Source organism: Mytilus trossulus, chromosome 6, assembly GCF_036588685.1.
Source record: "Mytilus trossulus isolate FHL-02 chromosome 6, PNRI_Mtr1.1.1.hap1, whole genome shotgun sequence".
NCBI classification, from domain to species: domain Eukaryota; kingdom Metazoa; phylum Mollusca; class Bivalvia; order Mytilida; family Mytilidae; genus Mytilus; species Mytilus trossulus.
The window spans coordinates 15,488,895-15,508,478 of record NC_086378.1 but is presented as its reverse complement, the minus strand read 5'-3'; the positions used below and the strand labels follow the sequence as shown (position 1 = coordinate 15,508,478).

Genomic DNA, 19,584 nt, shown 5'->3' with positions numbered 1-19,584 from the left:
TTTAACGCTGAAAAACACATATACAATGAGTTGCAACATGTAAAAAACGGTAAGTACGATATCATTCTATTATGGTCTCATTTAGAATGGCATAGCAGATATTGATCAACTATCTGCTTTGAGCTATATATATTACGTATCATACAACCTCTTTGGTGCGACAATATATTCGCACATTTTCCAATAAGTTTAATTGATTTTTACTTTCGGTGAAAAATTGCAAACGCAAACATACATGCTAGAAAAACATTTTATCAAAACAGGTTTAGATTTTTGTTCGATTCTGAAAGGGACAATGTTTGTGAAAATAGTACAAATATGTACCGTTGGCTGTTCTTTCAACTCCCCCAAAAAAATACTACACCACAAAGGCAAAAACTGAAAACGTTCTTACACGAATAGATTTGTCTTTAATATGTCGACTCTTGAATTCATATTACCTACACTTGTGAAATGATGTACATCAAAACAATGTGCAAAGATTTAGAGTTGGTTGACCGTTATAGAATAACCGTTTCACAAATTATATCGGATATGTTCCTTACGTCGTAACTTCAATCCCCTTCCCTTTCATGAATGAAACCTACCGAATTATACTGTTTACCGGATTTGTTATTACATAAGGTAGCAAAACACAGTTAGGAAAAAAACTGAAAATTGACACTCATAATTTTTAAACACCCTCTTTCCCCTCCTGTCTGACAAAGAAGGCTTTATATGTGTGTTATGCATGTATATACTTATAGAAAGAGAATCTTCCATAGACTTGATTTCTAATGGTCATAAAGGTGAAATATAATCCCTTTTGGTGTAACCACTATAGCAAAAAAGAGGGTTGAACATGTCACAAAAGGCTCCAAAATTTTGTCTAAAGGAAAATTTCAACCAATTACAGTGATACCTTTCCTGAATCCATAGGTTTATATCTATCAAGTGGTTTTAAAAAAATCATATGCCTTTCTGCTCGTTTTTTCATAAAATTGAATTGAAAAGATCGAGCGCAAAATCTTTGTTGATAAACACTACAATAATTTATGGACCTATGGACGGTACGGATAGGAAAATACGGACTGTCAATCTTGTAAATGGCCTATAAAACATGTTAAAAACAATCTAAATGTTCATATAAACCCACTTAGAAGGCTATATTATTCTTCAATTATCTAAAAATCTATTTTATTGTACAAAAACTTTAATATTTAAAAAATTCACAGGGGGCATAATGCGAAACTTAACTTCTTCTAACTGTGTATTGCTACCTAAGCAACACGACGGGTACCACGTGTGGAGCAGGATCTGCTTACCCTTCCGAAGCACCTGAGATCAACCCTAGATTTAGTCAGTTTATTATCGATTTATGAGTTTGACTGTCCCTCTGGTATCTTTCGTCCCTTTTTTAGAATGTGCAAATTTACATTTATTAGTTAGATCTGTTATAGTATGAAACGAACAACGTCAGATATATTTCACTTTAAGTGCTTTTTAAAAGCTTCATAATAACTTGGTAATCTATACTATTTGGGTCCAATTTAATAGCCGGCATAACGTTAAAACGACGAATCAAAGAATGCAACTTTAAACATAACTATAATAAAGGGCAATGTTGTTGCTTAAAAATTACACCAGTACAACCTTTTGTTTTCCAAAAGTTCCGGGTCAAATCCGATTCCGTTACCAACAGTAACCTGTTATCTTATCTGTACGTTCCGCATCTGTCAGCTATACAATCAAACGGTGTATTTTGGATTTTCGTTATACACGGGTCATAATCACACATGCATGAACAAAGTTAGTATACAGGGATTGACACTCAGTCTAGATAAATTCAATCATTGACAAAATAGATTTTATATGTTACATGAAGTTGTAAGTTGAAGAATGAAAACCAGGACTGGTTCAAACAGAAGATTCTTTTAGGGTTAGAGTGCAATATTTTGAAAGCAGAGAACAATGGGCACCTTTTAATCAGCATGACTTTATTCCATGGCAGTACGAATACTTAGAATCCTGACTAAATATACGCCCGATGTATACTAGTACTGTTGAAGATTGAAATCTGAAAATCGTTTTCTCAAGTAAAATTAAAACAGACAGCATAAAAAATGTATAAATTATACGACCATCATTTTTTTAAAACAGATTCATCTACTCCGGACCATTTATCAAGTGATACAAGGTACGATCGATTTTAGTTAAATATTTGCGATATTAAGTAAATGTTTAGTTTCAAATTGATGAGTAAAATTCTAATATCATACTTACAATTCAACACTGTTTAAATTTCTCTTGCATGCTTAACTTGTCCAAATATGCATATTTCTGCATCAGAGTAAAGTAATGCTTGCAGTAAGATCAAATGTCCTTAAACACTAATTTCAGTTCAGTAGTACTTTGGGCGAAATTAACTCTGAAAGTTTCCTCTTAATTGTTTTACATGTTGCACGTATGATAGTGACAACAAAAAGAAACTTGAGTAGTGAATACATCTGAATCGTATTATTTTATCGAATTAGAGAAGGAAATTATTTTAATTAAATTGTTTTTGGCGGATGATTATTGGAGAAACTCCTTAAAATTAATACTGATTGGAAAATGTTAAATCAGGAATAATTATGGTAGTTGTCATTAAATGGTCCTTGTCAATGTAAAGCTATCCTCGTATATTTGGTGTGTTTCCTTCGCTTTAAGTTTGTAACCCGGATTTGTTTTCTCTGAATCTATTTATGACTTTTGTCAATGACTGATATTGTATTTGTACCGTCAATTGTCGGGTTGTTTAATAGCTGAAACCTGTTCTGTGTTTCCAGTTTTAACTCTTGCTGAATTTTAAGGTATTGTAATTTACAAACATCATAGTTTTTTTTCTTCGTCCTCTGCTCTATATGTTGGAGAAGAGCATTGAATGATGGCCAGTTTGCCCTGCCTTGCTTTGACCTTGAAGTTTATGTTTAAAAACTTTTTCAATAAGAATGTTTTTGATTTGTCGTTGTTGTTTACAATGAATTAAACGTGACGTTACGTACATGTATCCCTGATTGAGGGTATTCCATTACATTTGTAGACAAAAATATAATCGATCTGTTGTCGAATATTAAACATGATGTTGAAATTTATATTTGCATATACGTATTGTATTTAATTTGAAGACGTTACCTCACTATTACATTTTCTGCATCATACATTTTCAGCACCTATTATAATGAAGGTGGCACAATGACAAACATGGATACAGAACATTATCAAAACATCAACAGACATAACGAAGGTAGGTATATGAAACGACATAAGAATACAGTATGTATGTGTCTGTGAATTCAGAGGCCTTCCGATAACCAATCGAACGAAATATTAGATAAATGGTTGCGACTAAAAAAACAAAAACTTAGATTATAACATCCTCTGTCGTTGTGCTTTTCAAAATTAACAACTGTTGTCAGTGCTTGACCTAATTGTATTTCGTAGCTTATAGTTAAACAAATAAGGAGTTGTGGTATGATTCTAAATGAGACGACGAGCTAGAAAGGGTTCACATGGTGTAGATCTAATCAATTACAGATCTCCGTGCGTCTTTAATTAAGTGCCAGTCTGCCTAAGAATCAGGCAGTGGTGAAAACATGACCAATGAAAAAAAAACAGTTTGACATTGATTTCAGTGCATAATATGTAGTTATGCACAACATTAACATTCATTTTCGTTTTTTATTCTGGTAATAGAAGATATAATTTGGTTGAAATGCACTAGACATTAATGAAAAAGGGGAGATACCTCTGTAATTTGCTATCACTCTAACCAATTTTCAAACCAAATTATTTGATATTACCAGACACAAACAAACGAAAGACCAATCATTTTTGACTCAGGATGATGGTTAGTATTAAAAAGAATGATAAGTTCGGTGGGTTTTTTCTGACAATGTTTTGATTTTTACCTAAATTGCCTGATTCTTACAAAGACTGGCACTTAATGAACAATGCACACTGTATAGTCTCCTATTAAAGGTTCGGTCTATCAATCTTAAAATTTCTACTTAAAATGTGTTAACCAATGCTAATTATATCAAAGCATATCACCTATCTTTCTGATTCTTACGAAGAAATCAGAAAAATGATGTTGTAGAATATAGAGCAAATCTTATTGCAAAATATCTGTTGTTTCGTTACAAAACTTCCCTGTCCCTTTATTCCTAGCATTCAACCCTTTTGATTCTTCAGTAAATCCTGATTCATTGTAAGCTAGCTTTAGGTGAAATACACTTGTACATACTTAAGTAAAGCTAACTTTAGATAAAATACACTTGTACATACTTAAGTAAAGCTAACTTTAGATAAAATAACTAAAGCTAACTTTAGATAAAATACACTTGTACATACTTAAGTAAAGCTAACTTTAGATAAAATACACTTGTACATACTTAAGTAAAGCTAACTTTAGATAAAATACACTTGTACATACTTAAGTAAAGCTAACTTTAGATAAAATACACTTGTACATACTTAAGTAAGCTAACTTTAGATAAAATACACTTGTACATACTTAATAAAGCTAACTTTAGATAAAATACACTTGTACATACTTAAGTAAAGCTAACTTTAGATAAAATACACTTGTACATACTTAAGTAAAGCTAACTTTAGATAAAATACACTTGTACATACTTAAGTAAAGCTAACTTTAGATAAAATACACTTGTACATACTTAAGTAAAGCTAACTTTAGATGAAATACACTTGTACATACTTAAGTAAAGCTAACTTTAGATAAAATACACTTGTACATACTTAAGTAAAGCTAACTTTAGATAAAATACACTTGTACATACTTAAGTAAAGCTAACTTTAGATAAAATACACTTGTACATACTTAAGTAAAGCTAACTTTAGATGAAATACACTTGTACATACTTAAGAGATATGAACATCATAATTCTTGTCTGACAATTTACCTCATATAAACTATAATATTTTATATTTCAGCTGCTCATTTTCAGGACGGAGATCCCCCTGTGTATATAGATTTGAACATTTAATATATTTTAACTGTTATTTCAACGATCATAACGAAATAAAGTTCATTGTCTAACATAGCGGACGATTAAATCAGAAGGATATACCCCAGCACAACCTAGTTATCATGAGTATGTAACTATGCAGACATGGTTATCACGATAATGTAACGATTACAATGGAGACCAGTTTCGCATCATTATATGGACATATTTTTATCAGCAATTAAAAGTAGTGGCGTACGATTTCAACAAATTTTTACCGTGGTAACATTAACATTTTCATTACTGAACATTAGTTTCCATTAATGCTATAATCTGATAGAACAACATGAAAAAAGTACTAACATATTGTCAGTATATAAATAACAAAATTGTGTAACAACATGAACAACATGAATTATATTGCAAATATTTTTTTTTTTACTTTGCATACTTCTTACTAACTGCTCGGTGTTCTATTCATTTGTGAACGACTGTGGTATTGTTTATCAGACTCAACAATAGAGCAGTTATTTTCCCTGGATCTTTTTGAATTCCTAAAAGTTTTAGCTCACCTGGCTCCTCAAGGGCAAAGTGAGCTCTCCTCATCCCTTAGCGTCCGTCGTCAGTTATCTTTTACAAAAGTCTTCTCCTTAACAACTACTTGTCCAAATAAAACCATAATTAGGTATCTAGTTTAAAACAATGTATTCGATGACCACGTTCATTTACCTAATAGGTCGCCATGGCTTGAAATAGAACGTGGGAGTAAAATGTGTCTACTGAACTGGTAATTTAAGGACATTTTGCAGTTTTTGGTTATTATCTTGAATATTAAAATAGATACAGAGAAACTGTAAAGGCAAACTGGTTCAACAAAGTAATATCTACAAATAAGTCAATATTACCAAAATTGTCATTTAAACCCATAAAGAGTAATTGCCCTTTAAAGTATTTTTTTTTTCAATTTTCTGAAACTAAAATATTCAGAGCAAATCTGACATGGGTTAAAATGATTATTTGGTGAAAATCTATCTGCCCAAAGATTGGTAGATGAAAAGACAACCACCTGTTGGGTTGCTACTCCTTAATCGTTGATTTTAATGAAATTTGGCATTTTCTGGTAATTATCTAATCATAATTAAAGATGCAGATAAACTGTGAACAGCAATAGTGTTCAGCAAAGTAAGATCTACATATAAGTCACCATGACCAAATTGGCAATTGACTCCTTAAAGAGTCATTGATTGCCCTTTGAACCTTTCCGGAGCACCTTAGATCAACCCCAGTTTTTTGGTTGGGTTCGAATTCCTGTTGCTTAGTCTTTAGTTTATTATGTCGTGTCAAGTGTACTATTACATGTCTGTTTGTCTTTTTCATTTTAAGCCATGGCGTTGTCAGGTTATTTTCAATCTCTGAGTTTACTGTCCCTCTGGTATATTTCGACCCCTTTTTATAGTCAATGTTTTACATTGTTTGTTAGTTTTTGTAATCTTGTACAAAAATCTTCTCCTTTGAAACCACTGAGACACATTTAAAAAAAACTTGGCCACAATCATGATTTGAGTATTTAGTTTTACAAATGTGTTGTATGACCCGACCTATCAATCAACATGGACGACATGGCTAAAAATAGAACATAGGGTAAAATGCAAGTTTTGTCTATTATTTTGTTAACCGTTATAAATAGAGAAAATCTGAAAGGAGCACAAATGTTCAGATTAATTAGCTCTACAAGTTGTCAATATACGTAAAAACTTAAAGACAAACTATGTTCTTTCTTTTATATATCATATGAGTTATTGCCGATAAATGACAAATTATTCCATTTAGAATCAAAATCATAACAGTGTGGTCGACGGTAAAAAGTTTGTTATTAATTGAAGTGAAAAAATTACTTATAACTTGTTTGTCATTGGCGATGATTTTAAGCTCACTTAGTCTATTAGAGGACTTCACGTGGGGATTTAAAAAATCACTTGTTACACATTTCAATACATAGAATTAAACTTTATATTCAAAAAGCTTTAAAAGAATCTGTTTTGAAATATTTTATTTTGGCGTGGATGAATTTAATGCGTCATTCAATGGCCACAGCAACACTGTTTTGAATTTTATTCTATTTCCATTTTCGACTATTATCATGAAAACTATGATATTGAGAGTAACTTTTTCCCCCATTATGACTTCTAAGATTCAAATTAAAATAGGTAAATAAACGCTTTAAATCACAAAAATGATAAGCAAAGCGAGATGTATTTGAAATTCACGGCAAGTGTTGCCGATATAGTTAGTAAACTGTCACTCTAAATAGGAATGGTCGCCCTTAATTGAGGATTTGTTTACCCTTTTATATTTTGAGCAAAAACTGAAAAAGATAGACAGAAAGTAAAGAAGACAGAGAGATACCGAACAGACTTAAAGATAAGTTATACAAGATAAACAAAATAGAGTTGTTTGTCTTATATTCTCATCTACAATGATGAAGAGTCCTTTTTTTTTGTTGGTAAGCACATAGACCATGATGAGCGAAACAGGCTCTTTAGAGCCTCTAGTTGGAAAAAATCTGTTTATTTTTGTCGATGGCTCTAACATAATGTGTTAGTTAGTGTTTATAGTGGTACGTCTGTGTTGTTGAGATGTAGTCTAATGAACCTGAATTACAGAAACGTCGTATGGATATTCTGGCTTGCAAGCGTTCCTGATGAAGATAAATCCAGAAAAGCGCTTCGAATGCAAGACATTATTAACGTGTTGTTTTCAATTTTTTACATCACTGGGTCGATACCTCTGCTGGTGGAGTATCAGTCCCCGAGGGTATCATCAGCTCAGTAGTTAGTATTTCAGTACTGACATGATTTAACAAACTTTACTAAAATTGTCCGTTTATAAATTTTGAAATTATTAAGAAACTAAGGTTTCAACTCCCTCAGGCAAAGTTGGCTTTAGAAGAATTAGGTATTTTTTGCATATACGTAGCTCTTCAACGGTTTCGGTACTTATACATCTTCGGATTTCAAATGTTTGGCTTTGATCGTTCCTGATGAAGGTAAATCCAGAAAAGCGCTTCGGACGCAAGACATTATTAACGTGTTGTTTTCAGTTCTTTAACATTTCGTCATGTTCAAACAGTGCATAATATCAATTATCAAGTAGTTTGGTTGTTCGGTTAATGTACAAAATGTATCTATTGATTGGTTCATTGGTTCATTAATGGCTTGATTGATCAATTGATTGATTGATTGGTTTCAGTTTGCATAAAGTAAAGCATATGACATGCTAAATGAATCAGTCATTGATTTATTAATTTTGTAAAAACCAGCGACAAATATTTAAAGAGCATAATTTATTCACTCTAAGAAATAGGTTTGTCTCCTCCTCCTGAAAAGAGACTGAATGTGTGTCACTCTTTCTGGACAGGTCTCACGTAGCGGCAAACAAACAAGTGCGGGCGTTGTCAATTTCACAAACAAAGTCCAGGTTCAATCATTATTACAAATGAATTACATATATATACATGTTCCAGACCATATGAGTATTTGGACCATACGCGTATGGTCATGACCATATGGGTATATACTCATATATGGTCCGACCATACGCGTATGGTCCGACCATACGCGTATGGTCCGACCGTACACGTATGGTCGGGTTAATTAACACACTTTTTTACAGTTTACTTTTAATACTTCTTTACTCTTCATATGGTATGCCCTTTCATTTATAAAAAGACGCATTAAATTCATATAGGTTATTTTATTATTACATCATAATAAAAAGATAAGCTAAATAAAAATAAGAAGTTTCGCATAGATATTTTACCTAATTGTCAAATTCATAGTAAACACATTTTATACCGATGGTCATTACCGATCTGTTATTACGAGTGAATGTCAATATGTCGACTAAAAAAAAAAAATCCAATGTTTTGTTATGATGAACTGTTACACAAGAAGTCACTGGAAAGAATCATAGTTTATTTAATTTGTCTTGTGAATACTGTGTATTGCAGTTATTTTACGATATTTGAGATCTAGTCTAAGAGCTTCTTAAAAACACCGCAGACCTCAGAATGGCCATAGACCTCGGTATCAATGTACGCAGCTGCAAAAAAAAGGCTATATTTCACTCGCAAACAAAAGGTGTAAATGAAAAGGATCATGCACAAATTAAGATAAAGTTTTTTATATTATTGAAACGTTTATTATGTCATTTGAAAAACAAAACTATATGGTCCAAATACTCATATGGTCCGGCCCGTTAATAACCAAACGAGTATTATATTCATATGGTCCGACCATGCGCGTATAGTCGGACCATATGAGTATACAGATATGGTCATGGCCATACGCGTATGGTCCAAATACTCATATGGATATCATTTTGGATGGAATGTAAAATCTACTTCCTGCGTGTTCCAATTGCAATTTAGTTTAAAAATAAAAGTGCAAGGATCTTTCTTGGAAAGGGGAAACGGATAGATCTGCTAAATATTTGATTTTGAATAGCACTGATATTGTACGTATAAGTTGTTGCAATGACCCGAAAACGTGTTAATTTTGCCCCGATCTCCAAGATAAACACCCCAAAGCATATATATTAAAATTCTATTAGAATAAAAATTAAGTCAAATGTTTTCCACTGAATGTCACGGTTATACCCAATTAAATGTATTAACCCAATGTGAATCATACATCTCGTCAGTTGTAAGTACGGATGTATTTGCAAGATTCCCGGAGTGCACCAATTACCTGAGGGTCTACATCAGCGGAGCTTTCTTCCACCTGCGTTCGAATGTCGTACAGTATTTTGTACATATTCCCAGTGGAAACTTAATGCAAAGAATTGTGTTTTACTATTTCATTGCATTTAATAGAAAAAAAGGACTTTGTGGCAAATAAATCAAGATTTTTATAGAAAATCCACAGCCTATAATACAGAGATTTTTGTTATAAAATTTGAAACACAAATTACTCACTTGATTTTTTTATGATGTGCTAGGGTTTATTTTTTACAAAAAGTTCTAAGCAACATGTAAATTCCAAAACACCTTGTGCTGCGTCACTAAAGTCGAGCGCACCCTATAAGGTGTACTTGGTTTTGCCCATATATATATTTGTTTTAACCAATGACTACATTTATAAACTTGTTTTAAGGAAATCAATGCTAGCACTGCATGCAATAATCCTAAATATATTAGTCATCAAATTGCCAAATATGAGAGTACAAGGATAAAGGCTGTGAATTTTCTATAAAAATTTTGATTTATTTGCCACAAAGTCCTCTTTTTCTGTTAAATTTAATGCAATGAAACAGTAGAAAATAATGCTTTGCATCAAGTTTCCCCTTGGAAAATGTACAAAATAGCCTATCTCTATTAATCAATATATCTGTAGTTTTGATACAATTGAAGTTTGAAAAGTTCGTACAAAAATGGCTACAGAAGGGGTCATAAACCTTAATTAGGTCCATATATTTAAACCTTTGTATCCGCTAGAAAGAACGCACTCGTATTCCTAATTCTGATTGAGGAATTTTACCAACAATATCAAACTAAAACACAAGTTACATTGTTGTGTACGTGTACGAACAGGTTAAGTGTGAGGGGCGGATCTGGCCATTTTTTACAGGGGGTCCCAACCTAGGGACAAGGTGAGTACCTACCAACCATGCAAATGCATTGATTTACAATAGAGGGAGGGGTTTTCCCCTCTGGATCCGACACTGAATACATCATTATGTTAAAGGACTTGACGACTTATTTTCAAATCGTCGATATATATATATATATATATTTTACTGTTTACTGTACCGTAGTACATGTTTTCATTTTTTTCCATAAATTTGAATCACGTTTATGAGCTGTATCGGAATGGTCACAAAATCATTGGTATTTCTTATATTCATTATTGTCACTTGCTATTTAAAGAATTATTTTTCGTCGATTCTATTTGGAAATTAAAACAGACTTAACCTACAAATGAACCACTTGAACAGTCTTACATATTGAACTACGTTTACTTATAATTAATGATCATTTACCTCACATATAAGTTTAATTTAAAACTCCATATCTTATACCCTTAGTACCCTTAAAAGTTGACTATATATATATATAGAAATATTTAAATATTGCTGATTTATAAATAATAACTACATCTAGGTAAATAGCTGGCCGAGCACAAAGGTAAGTAAAGTTTTACAGGTATTTTAATGGTAAAAAGGGGGGAAATATACAGCCTGGATAAATCTAAATAATGCACTTGTTTTTTTACCACTTTTGACTGTAAAATATCTCTTAAGAAATATTGTACATCAAAAGAAAGTGAACGAAAGACTCACCGAACGACATTATTGATCATATTCCTCTTTGAGAACATGAATATTGCTAGTGGTCTTTAACCTTGTGTTAAAAACAACCGACTCGACATACATGTATGTTTCGTGTCGATATCCCCCTTTTTTAATACAAATCGCAAAGTCGTAAGTACAGGAACAAAAATCTAAATCAATGATAAAATAGTTCCAGCGGGGAACTTTCTTTTGGGTCGTGTTGATCAGTCTTTAGGGTTTTTTTTGCATCTAAAACAGGTTTTTTTTTATCGAAATGTCTGTTCGTCTTTTTTCAATTAGCAATATTTTTTACTTATAAAAAATAGATGTTGTGGTCTACTCAATGAAACAACTCTTCACAAAATACAAAAATGACACAATAATTACCAACTATATGTTATGGTACATTGTACGACCTACAACATGCATGTTCATTGGTTGGTTTGGAAATACAGACAACTAGAATAGACAATAGCACTAGTACTGGAAGCTACGAAATGCAAAAAACAACAGAATCATGATACATTTTATGTGACTAACCAACACAGCTATAGGTTGCATTTAGGAGTTGCCATCTTAGTGTTTTTTTTATAACTTACATGTTCTTTGTGAATTTTACTCCAAATAATCTGCATGTACATATTGGATAAGGCTGTACAATTAACTGCTGGTTTTGTACTTCTGTCAACCAGATGTTCCATTCACCCAGTATAAATAATATACCGCATATAGAATCATTTACCTAAATCTTAGTTTATCATAACTGTGTAACGCATACATGTACAACTTGCTTAGAACTCATGCCCAAAATACAGATATTCTTCAGAGTGAATAATAATGTTTAATACAAAAGTTCTTCCATAACACATGTGGGTTGGTAAAAAATGAAATACAACACTTGCAAGTGAGCAGCTGATATGCGCTCCGCGGGTTATACATTTGTTTAACTTAGGCCGTGTTCACACCAAACGCCGTGTACAGTAAACATGTTTACGTTTGGTTTAGTGTAATGTACACTAGTTTCACATGACATTTGTTCAGATCTATACACCTTGTTTAGTTACCTGTACATAAGATTTGTTCACATTTTTAAACAATATGTCATTTAAATGTTGATTACGTAGAACCGAATTCAAATTTACAAACAACTGTATAAGCAGTTAAGGAACGACCATTTGACTTTTTAAAAAAAAGGGGGGATGGATTTTTCTGCAAATTGATTTAAAAAAATCGGGTCATACAGATGATTAGAATGAACAAATATTTTGAATCCAAAGTTTCCCCATACAATATAGTGTTAAATATTAAATTGGTACCATCGAAAAAAAAAATATAAAATTTCGCGCGAGAAACAAATTCGGACTCAGACCCCCCTCCTCCCTTTTCTTTTTTAAGTAAAGTGGTTACTCCTTTGAGAAAGTCATTTTGGTTGATTTGCAGTAGTTTAAAGAGGTCTCGATTACGCTTTAAAAACGTAGGCTGCATCACCGTGCTTACAGACAAAGAAAAAAAAATGCGATGTTTTAAAGAGGATCACTACATTTCTATCTTTCCGTTTGTTTTAAATAGTATTTTTTTCTCCAAGGAGTATTTGGCAAAAGGAGGGGGAAATTGTTTTTTTTTCTAATTGTATTTTAACGGATCTGAGATACTACACAAAAAAAGTTAACCTCACCTTTTTCAGTATTGCATTTATGAATGATTCGTTGTTTGAGTATAGACCAGTGGCAAATATTTTTGTCAGTGTGTACATGAATGTCCAGTCGATTCGGGAAGACCTTGTCATATGAATTATGTGTTCGGCAATGATGGATCGATGGATGAGTCTTGATAAGGGGTTAATAATGCTACATAAAGTATTTGTATAACAAAAAAATATATCAAGTTTAGAGAAATATTTCTGTAAATAACTTTATTAATAAGTGTTATATTACGGGGCGCCGAATGGGACTCTTGTGGTTTTGTACAAAATTCAATTCTGTCATAACAAAATCATTTTTGTCTTACAAAACTATGTGCTACAGACTTGTTTTGTGAGAACTTCAATTTTGTGATGACAAAATTCATTTGTTTGGACAAAATTCATTTTTGTTATGACAAAATTCATTTTTGTAGACAAAATTCATATTTGTCATGACAAAAGTCAATTTTGTCTAAAAGGTATGCAAATATAAACATATTTGCATACAAAATTGACTTTTGTTACCTGATATGGAAATTAAATCACAAAAGTCATTTGTGTAAGGTAAGATTCAATTTTGTGAGACAAAATTGACTTTTGTGAAACAAAATTAACTTTTGTGAGACAAAATTAACTTTTGTGAGACAAAATTGACTTTTGTGAGACAAAATTCAATTTTGTCATTTTTGTTGAGACAAAATTCAATTTTGTCATTTTTGTTGAGACAAAAGTCAATTTTGTTGAGACAAAAGTCAATTTTGTTGAGACAAAAGTCAATTTTGTAAATTTTGTTGAGACAAAAGTCAATTTTGTAAATTTTGTTGAGACAAAAGTCAATTTTGTGAGACAAAATTCAATTTTGTCATTTTTGTTGAGACAAAAGTCAATTTTGTAAATTTTGTTGAGACAAAAGTCAATTTTGTGACGACAAAATTCATTTTTGTGACGACAAAATTGACTTTCGTGAGACAAAATTGACTTTCGTGAGACAAAAATCAATTTTGTTGAGACAAAATTCAATTTTGTTAATTTTGTTGAGACACAATTCAATTTTGTTGAGACAAAATTCAATTTTGTTAATTTTGTTGAGACAAAATTCAATTTTGTTAATTTTGTTGAGACAAAATTCAATTTTGTCAATTTTGTTGAGACAAAATTCAATTTTGTCAATTTTGTTGAGACAAAAGTCAATTTTGTCTCACATTGGTCAATTTTGTCTCACAAAAGTCAATTTTGTGTAACAAAAGTCAATTTTGTGTAACAAAAGTCAATTTTGTGTAACAAAAGTCAATTTTGTGTAACAAAAGTCAATTTTGTGTAACAAAAGTCAATTTTGTTTAACAAAAGTCAATTTTGTGTAACAAAAGTCGATTTTGTATGCAAATTAGTTCACAGAAACCAAACTTTACTAATTTGAATACAAAATTGACTTTTGTCGCTCAATTTTCAAATTAGGTAACAAAAGTCAAGTCTGTGTAACAAAAATGAATTTTGTCATGACAAAAGTGACTTTTGTCCGCTGATAGATAATTTTGTATGACAAAATTACAAATTTGTAGTATGATACAAATTTTGTTAAACTGAACTCATTTTTGTTGAACAAAAGTCACTTTTGTCCGTACAAAATTGAATTTTGAGTACAAAACCACAAGAGTCCCATTCGGCGCCCCGTATATATAAGTATCAATTTTATGTAAAATTCGTTTCTTTTTTAAATAAATGGGAAAATTACAGTTCTAAATGCCTAGTTTTGTGTACACTTAACCTACACAAGGCCTACATCGACTATCGACTGCATGTAGACAAAACACGATTTAAACTACATGTAAACATTGAGTTTTATCAATGGGAACGTGATTATGTTTAGTTTAAGTGTAAGTTAAACTAACACAACACCGAGTTTAGGTCAATGTGAACACGGCCTATACATATTTGCTTTTATTAAAGAACAGTTTAAGTCAACGCTGACTTAGCATACAACTGATTAAAGAGTATATGATTTTATAAATTTGGATTTATTAAATCTTTTTAAAAACTAAATGTAGATAGGAAATGTAGCCATTAATTTTACAATACACGATTACACGTACTTTTAAATTCATAATTCAATAAGATTTTAAGTCCATAACAAATAAAGCTACATGCACAATTTGTACAGTAAGAAAGGGATTTTAATACATTAAGAAGAGTAATAATCGTTTTAATATATAAGTTAATATGATCACATTTGTTTACTATGAAAAAAACCTCATGAGAATAATATCATTGCTGTAGCTGTATGATAGAAATACATGTAAGTTGTAATAAAAAATAGATGTTTTTAAGAAATTCTTAGCTTAAAATTACTTCCCGTTAAACATTACTAAAAGAACGTATATATCACAAGCTTGACACTCAGATTAATATTATGACAGTGAGCATAAACCCGCAAATGTAATTGTGAATGTTTATACATGTATATGTCTCTTTAAGGCAGTTCGCTTCTCAGTTTTAAAATAACAAGCTTCTCATACCACTTTTATATATTGATAGGGATTTGATAAAGGAACATAAAGAGCAAAATTGAAATTAAGTATAGGTCAATCTGCTTGTTTTCGAGATATAAAACATTGAAAGTGTGGCGGGAAAATGTTCTCTCTTTTTCATTGCTTTATCATTGAGAAGTTGGAGTTCTCAGAAACTATTAAAAAAAATACAGAATGATGGCTTATAATTATACATGTAAAAGATTTATAAAAAGAAAAATGGCAAATATTTTAAGGCTTTCAAATGGCTAAAACCAGGGGCCGGTTTCACGAAGCTATCCTAAGACATGTCATAAGATATATCTTAGGACATGATGTCTTATGATCCTCTTATGACTATCCTAGGACATATCACAGACCTCGTCTCGAAGCTGTATTAGGATGATCTTAGCTAAGACATCCTAAACCTGTCGCAAGTTCTTAAATTTTCAAATATAAATATGATTTACGGAAAAAAATCATGTAATAATAGTATGTCTTACCATAAATTATTCTAAACGTATTGATTAATATAATGACATAATTTTCAAAATAAATATAAATGTAAAAAATAAAAGTAATTTATATATAAATTATCTTGAAACAATACATCAATATGAATATGAAATTTTGAATGCAAAATTAGGAAAAAAGGAATATAAAATGATGACATTTGTTGGTACAAGTGAGTTTAATTCAATTTCGACTTTATTGATTATATAAGGTTAAGGGATAAAATCGTGCAATCTTGATATCAATACATCGAATTTTCATTGTTGACAAATCATGATAATCCGTCAATCTAGAAAGATAACGTTATAAGCAGGAATAGGAGAATAGATAATTAGATGATAATAAGTTATTTTTTTCAAAATTAATATAAAAAATGAGTGTAATTTATTTAAATAAACGTATAACTATCCTAAGACCATCATAAGACACCTCTCGCTTTGTCCTAACTTTATGACCAACTTTAAGAGATGTCCTAATTTTGGACCACGTTGTGAAACCCATTTAGGACTAAGATATGTCGTTAGACCATCCTAAGACATGTCATAGTCGTAAGACAGCTTCGTGAAACTGGGCCCAGAATATTCCGAAAATCGGACAAAAATTTCAAACAATACACGTGAATTTCCTTAGGTTCTTATGTAGATTATAAGATATTTGAAATTGTTAAAAATGTCTGAATTGTAAAGAACATTTTTAATTAGTGATTTCAATTAATGATATTATATTCAAATATATATAATATCTACTTTTAGTTTCAGAACAACTAAGTTGATTTTTTGTTTCTTTTGCAGTTATATATTTTGGAAATGAGAGTCTTAGTCTGTTCGTTGTACCTATCGTTCCTGTCCATAGTAAGAACAGAACACACGATAGAAACCGCTTTACTAAAAACTTCATTGGGTTCAATTAAAGGCGTAAAGGGAATATTTGCTGAGACTGGCGACACTTTATACGAATTCCGTGGAATACCATTTGGAAAACCTCCTGTTGGATCTCTAAGATTTAAGAAACCAGTGCCTTTCGGATTATGGAAAGAAACAGTAGATGCCACTGCCTTTCGCTCAGCATGTCCACAAAATATTCCGGATTTTATGCCTGAATTATCAAGACCTACAACATCTGAAGACTGTTTATTTTTGAATGTGTACGTACCAAATTCATTAGACAAATTGAATAACTTTTCAGTAATGGTCTGGATTCATGGCGGGGGGTTTGAAGTTGGGTTTGGAAATGAGGAAGATCTTTCGCGAATGGCAATAGAGGGGGACATTATAATGGTCAGTTTTAACTACAGACTCGGTATTTTGGGATTTTTAGCCATAGATCACCCAGCTGCACGGGGTAACTATGCATTATGGGATCAGAAATTAGCTTTACAGTGGGTTCATGATAATATTAAAATGTTTGGCGGGAATCCGAATTCTGTGACTATTTTTGGAGAATCTGCAGGCGGCTACAGTGTATCACTTCAATCCCTTATATCTACAAATAAAGGTTTATTTCATCGTGCTATTGGTCAAAGTGGTGTCCATAGTAAAATCCTTATGCGTAAACAGGATGAAGTTCAAGAATATGCAAATCAACTGTCGAAAAAATCGTTGTGTCCAATTGAAGATGAGTTCAAATTCGTAGATTGCTTAAGAGAAAAAACAGTTCAGGAACTTTTAGATATTACTGACTTTTATTCGACGGTATCGGAAGACAAATTAAAAAGGCATATATTTTTTAAATCGCATAGTTATCCTGTTGTTGATGGCGAGTTGTTTACCGAAAATCCTATCGTTAGTTTGGAAGACAAAACGTCTGCTGTTTCTCAGTTCTTCGGATCTCTTGACTTTATTTCTGGAACAACTTCTAATGAAGGATCATTATTATATTTGATCACATTTCCTGAACTCCAAGAATTTTATAGTTTTAACGTAACGGAAGGAGTTCCACACAAAGTAGCGTGTGAGGCAATAATTGCATCTTATGTTGAGAAGTATCTTAGAAGCGACGACAGTATTATAGAACAAATGTGCAATTTTTACAAAGCGGATGCATCTACCAAAGAACAGAGTCTCAGAACAACAGAACTTCTGGCAGATGTTATGTTCACATATCCCTCCATAAAAATGTTGGAATTCCACGCAGCTTTGAAAAATGGAAAAACTTACCAGTATTTATTTTCTAAGACTAGTCCAGATCCCTTTGGAGGAACTCCCCCTGAATGGTTTGAAGGCAGTGGGCATGGAGACGATCTAATATGGTTGTTTAAAGTTGGAGACCATGAAATATCTGATGATGAGAAACAATTTTCTAAAAACTTAATACAATATTGGACTTCTTTCGCAAAATCAGGGTAAGTGATACATGAAGATATTTTTTTGTTTTATTGTTTTTGTCTTCTGTAGGACATTTCAATGACGAATACAGTCAGTTTGTGTATCATGTATAACAGGAAGATACCCTTGAATAATATGTTAATTTTTGTGCTAAGCCAAGTGTTTTCTATCTACACCCTCAATGCAGACTATAATTATTATAGTCTATAGACATAGAGGCTCTCCAGGTCTTCTCCCACTGACAATAAAACCCATGGCATAGAAGGGCGTCGTTGTAGCGCCGCGCTTGATTATTAGAATGCAGCCATGAACTGTTGGAATGAGAACGTTACGGTTAAATCCGAACTCTAATTTAAGAATAATGCTGCGCTCTCTGCATGTAAAAGAACGCTACCAATACGTCTTTTCGGACTCCGGGGTGACCTGTTGCAAAGTTAATTGTTTACCCTTTTTTTATGGTAGAAGTATACCTACCCATAATACATGTCGGCCATCTTGTAAAGCCTAGTACTTGTTTGTTTGATTTATTAGATAATTTCAAATCCTCCTAAAAATTTACGAAATATTTTCATCTGCACGTTAACCATACCAAAATCAATCAATTTATAAATCTTTTCTATTTTGTTTTTATGTGTTTCTTTTGTATTACAGTAGACCAATAGGTGGACCTGGATCGATGTTCTGGATACCATTTGATTTGAGCGGACGAATGTATTTAAACTTCGATATCCCAACAGTTCTTCAAAGTTTCTACAAAATGGAGACGTCTGAACTATGGTCAGATATATACACACTAATTGAGATAGATGATAACAGAAAAGAACATGACGAATTGTAAGACAAAAGCTCTGGTCTTTAAGGCCAGTTAAGCTTTTCTCATCACTTGTCGTCCGTTAACTTTTGAAACAATAAAAAACTAACACCGTCGTCATTTATTTTGATCTGTTCCGTATTCGAACATAATATTAGCATAAACCAGACAATGTGTACCATAAATTACGATTGGACAACATTTTCCGAGACAATTCTCTTTATTGGTGGAATTTTTGAAGATTTGATTGATCAAATCATTATACTGATTAATTTTACTTTTCATCCACAATTATTCTGTAACGCATGCGCAGTAAAAATCATTCAAGGCAACGTCCAGTCATCTGCTTTGTCGTCAAGCATCCAAAGTACATTTCCCAGAAGATAAACTAATTATAGATACAGTGTCGTCAGGGTCTTCATGGCTGTAAAAT

At 32.0% G+C, this 19,584-nt stretch overlaps 1 protein-coding gene and 1 long non-coding RNA gene across 2 annotated transcripts; both read left to right on the top strand.

Moving 5' to 3' along the window:
- Positions 1-2,138: 2,138 nt before the first annotated feature.
- On the top strand, positions 2,139-5,153 carry LOC134723227 (uncharacterized). The gene is made up of 3 exons (XR_010108019.1): positions 2,139-2,176; positions 3,189-3,265; positions 4,975-5,153. It is a non-coding gene; the product is annotated as an uncharacterized LOC134723227 (long non-coding RNA).
- An 11,658-nt stretch (positions 5,154-16,811) lies between these two features.
- Positions 16,812-19,202, top strand: LOC134722344 (fatty acyl-CoA hydrolase precursor, medium chain-like). Its single transcript, XM_063585958.1, has 2 exons — positions 16,812-18,357; positions 18,992-19,202. Exons 1-2 carry the CDS (start codon positions 16,823-16,825, stop codon positions 19,176-19,178), a joined length of 1,722 nt encoding a protein of 573 aa, XP_063442028.1. The 5' UTR covers positions 16,812-16,822; the 3' UTR covers positions 19,179-19,202.
- Positions 19,203-19,584: the final 382 nt, after the last annotated feature.

Excerpts from the sequence above, each read along its gene's own strand:
- LOC134722344 (XM_063585958.1), top strand. The coding sequence starts at position 16,823 with ATGAGAGTCTTAGTCTGTTCGTTGTACCTATCGTTCCTGTCCATAGTA. Across the intron at positions 18,358-18,991 it reads ACTTCTTTCGCAAAATCAGG|TAGACCAATAGGTGGACCTG; the intron begins GTAAGTGATACA and ends TTTGTATTACAG.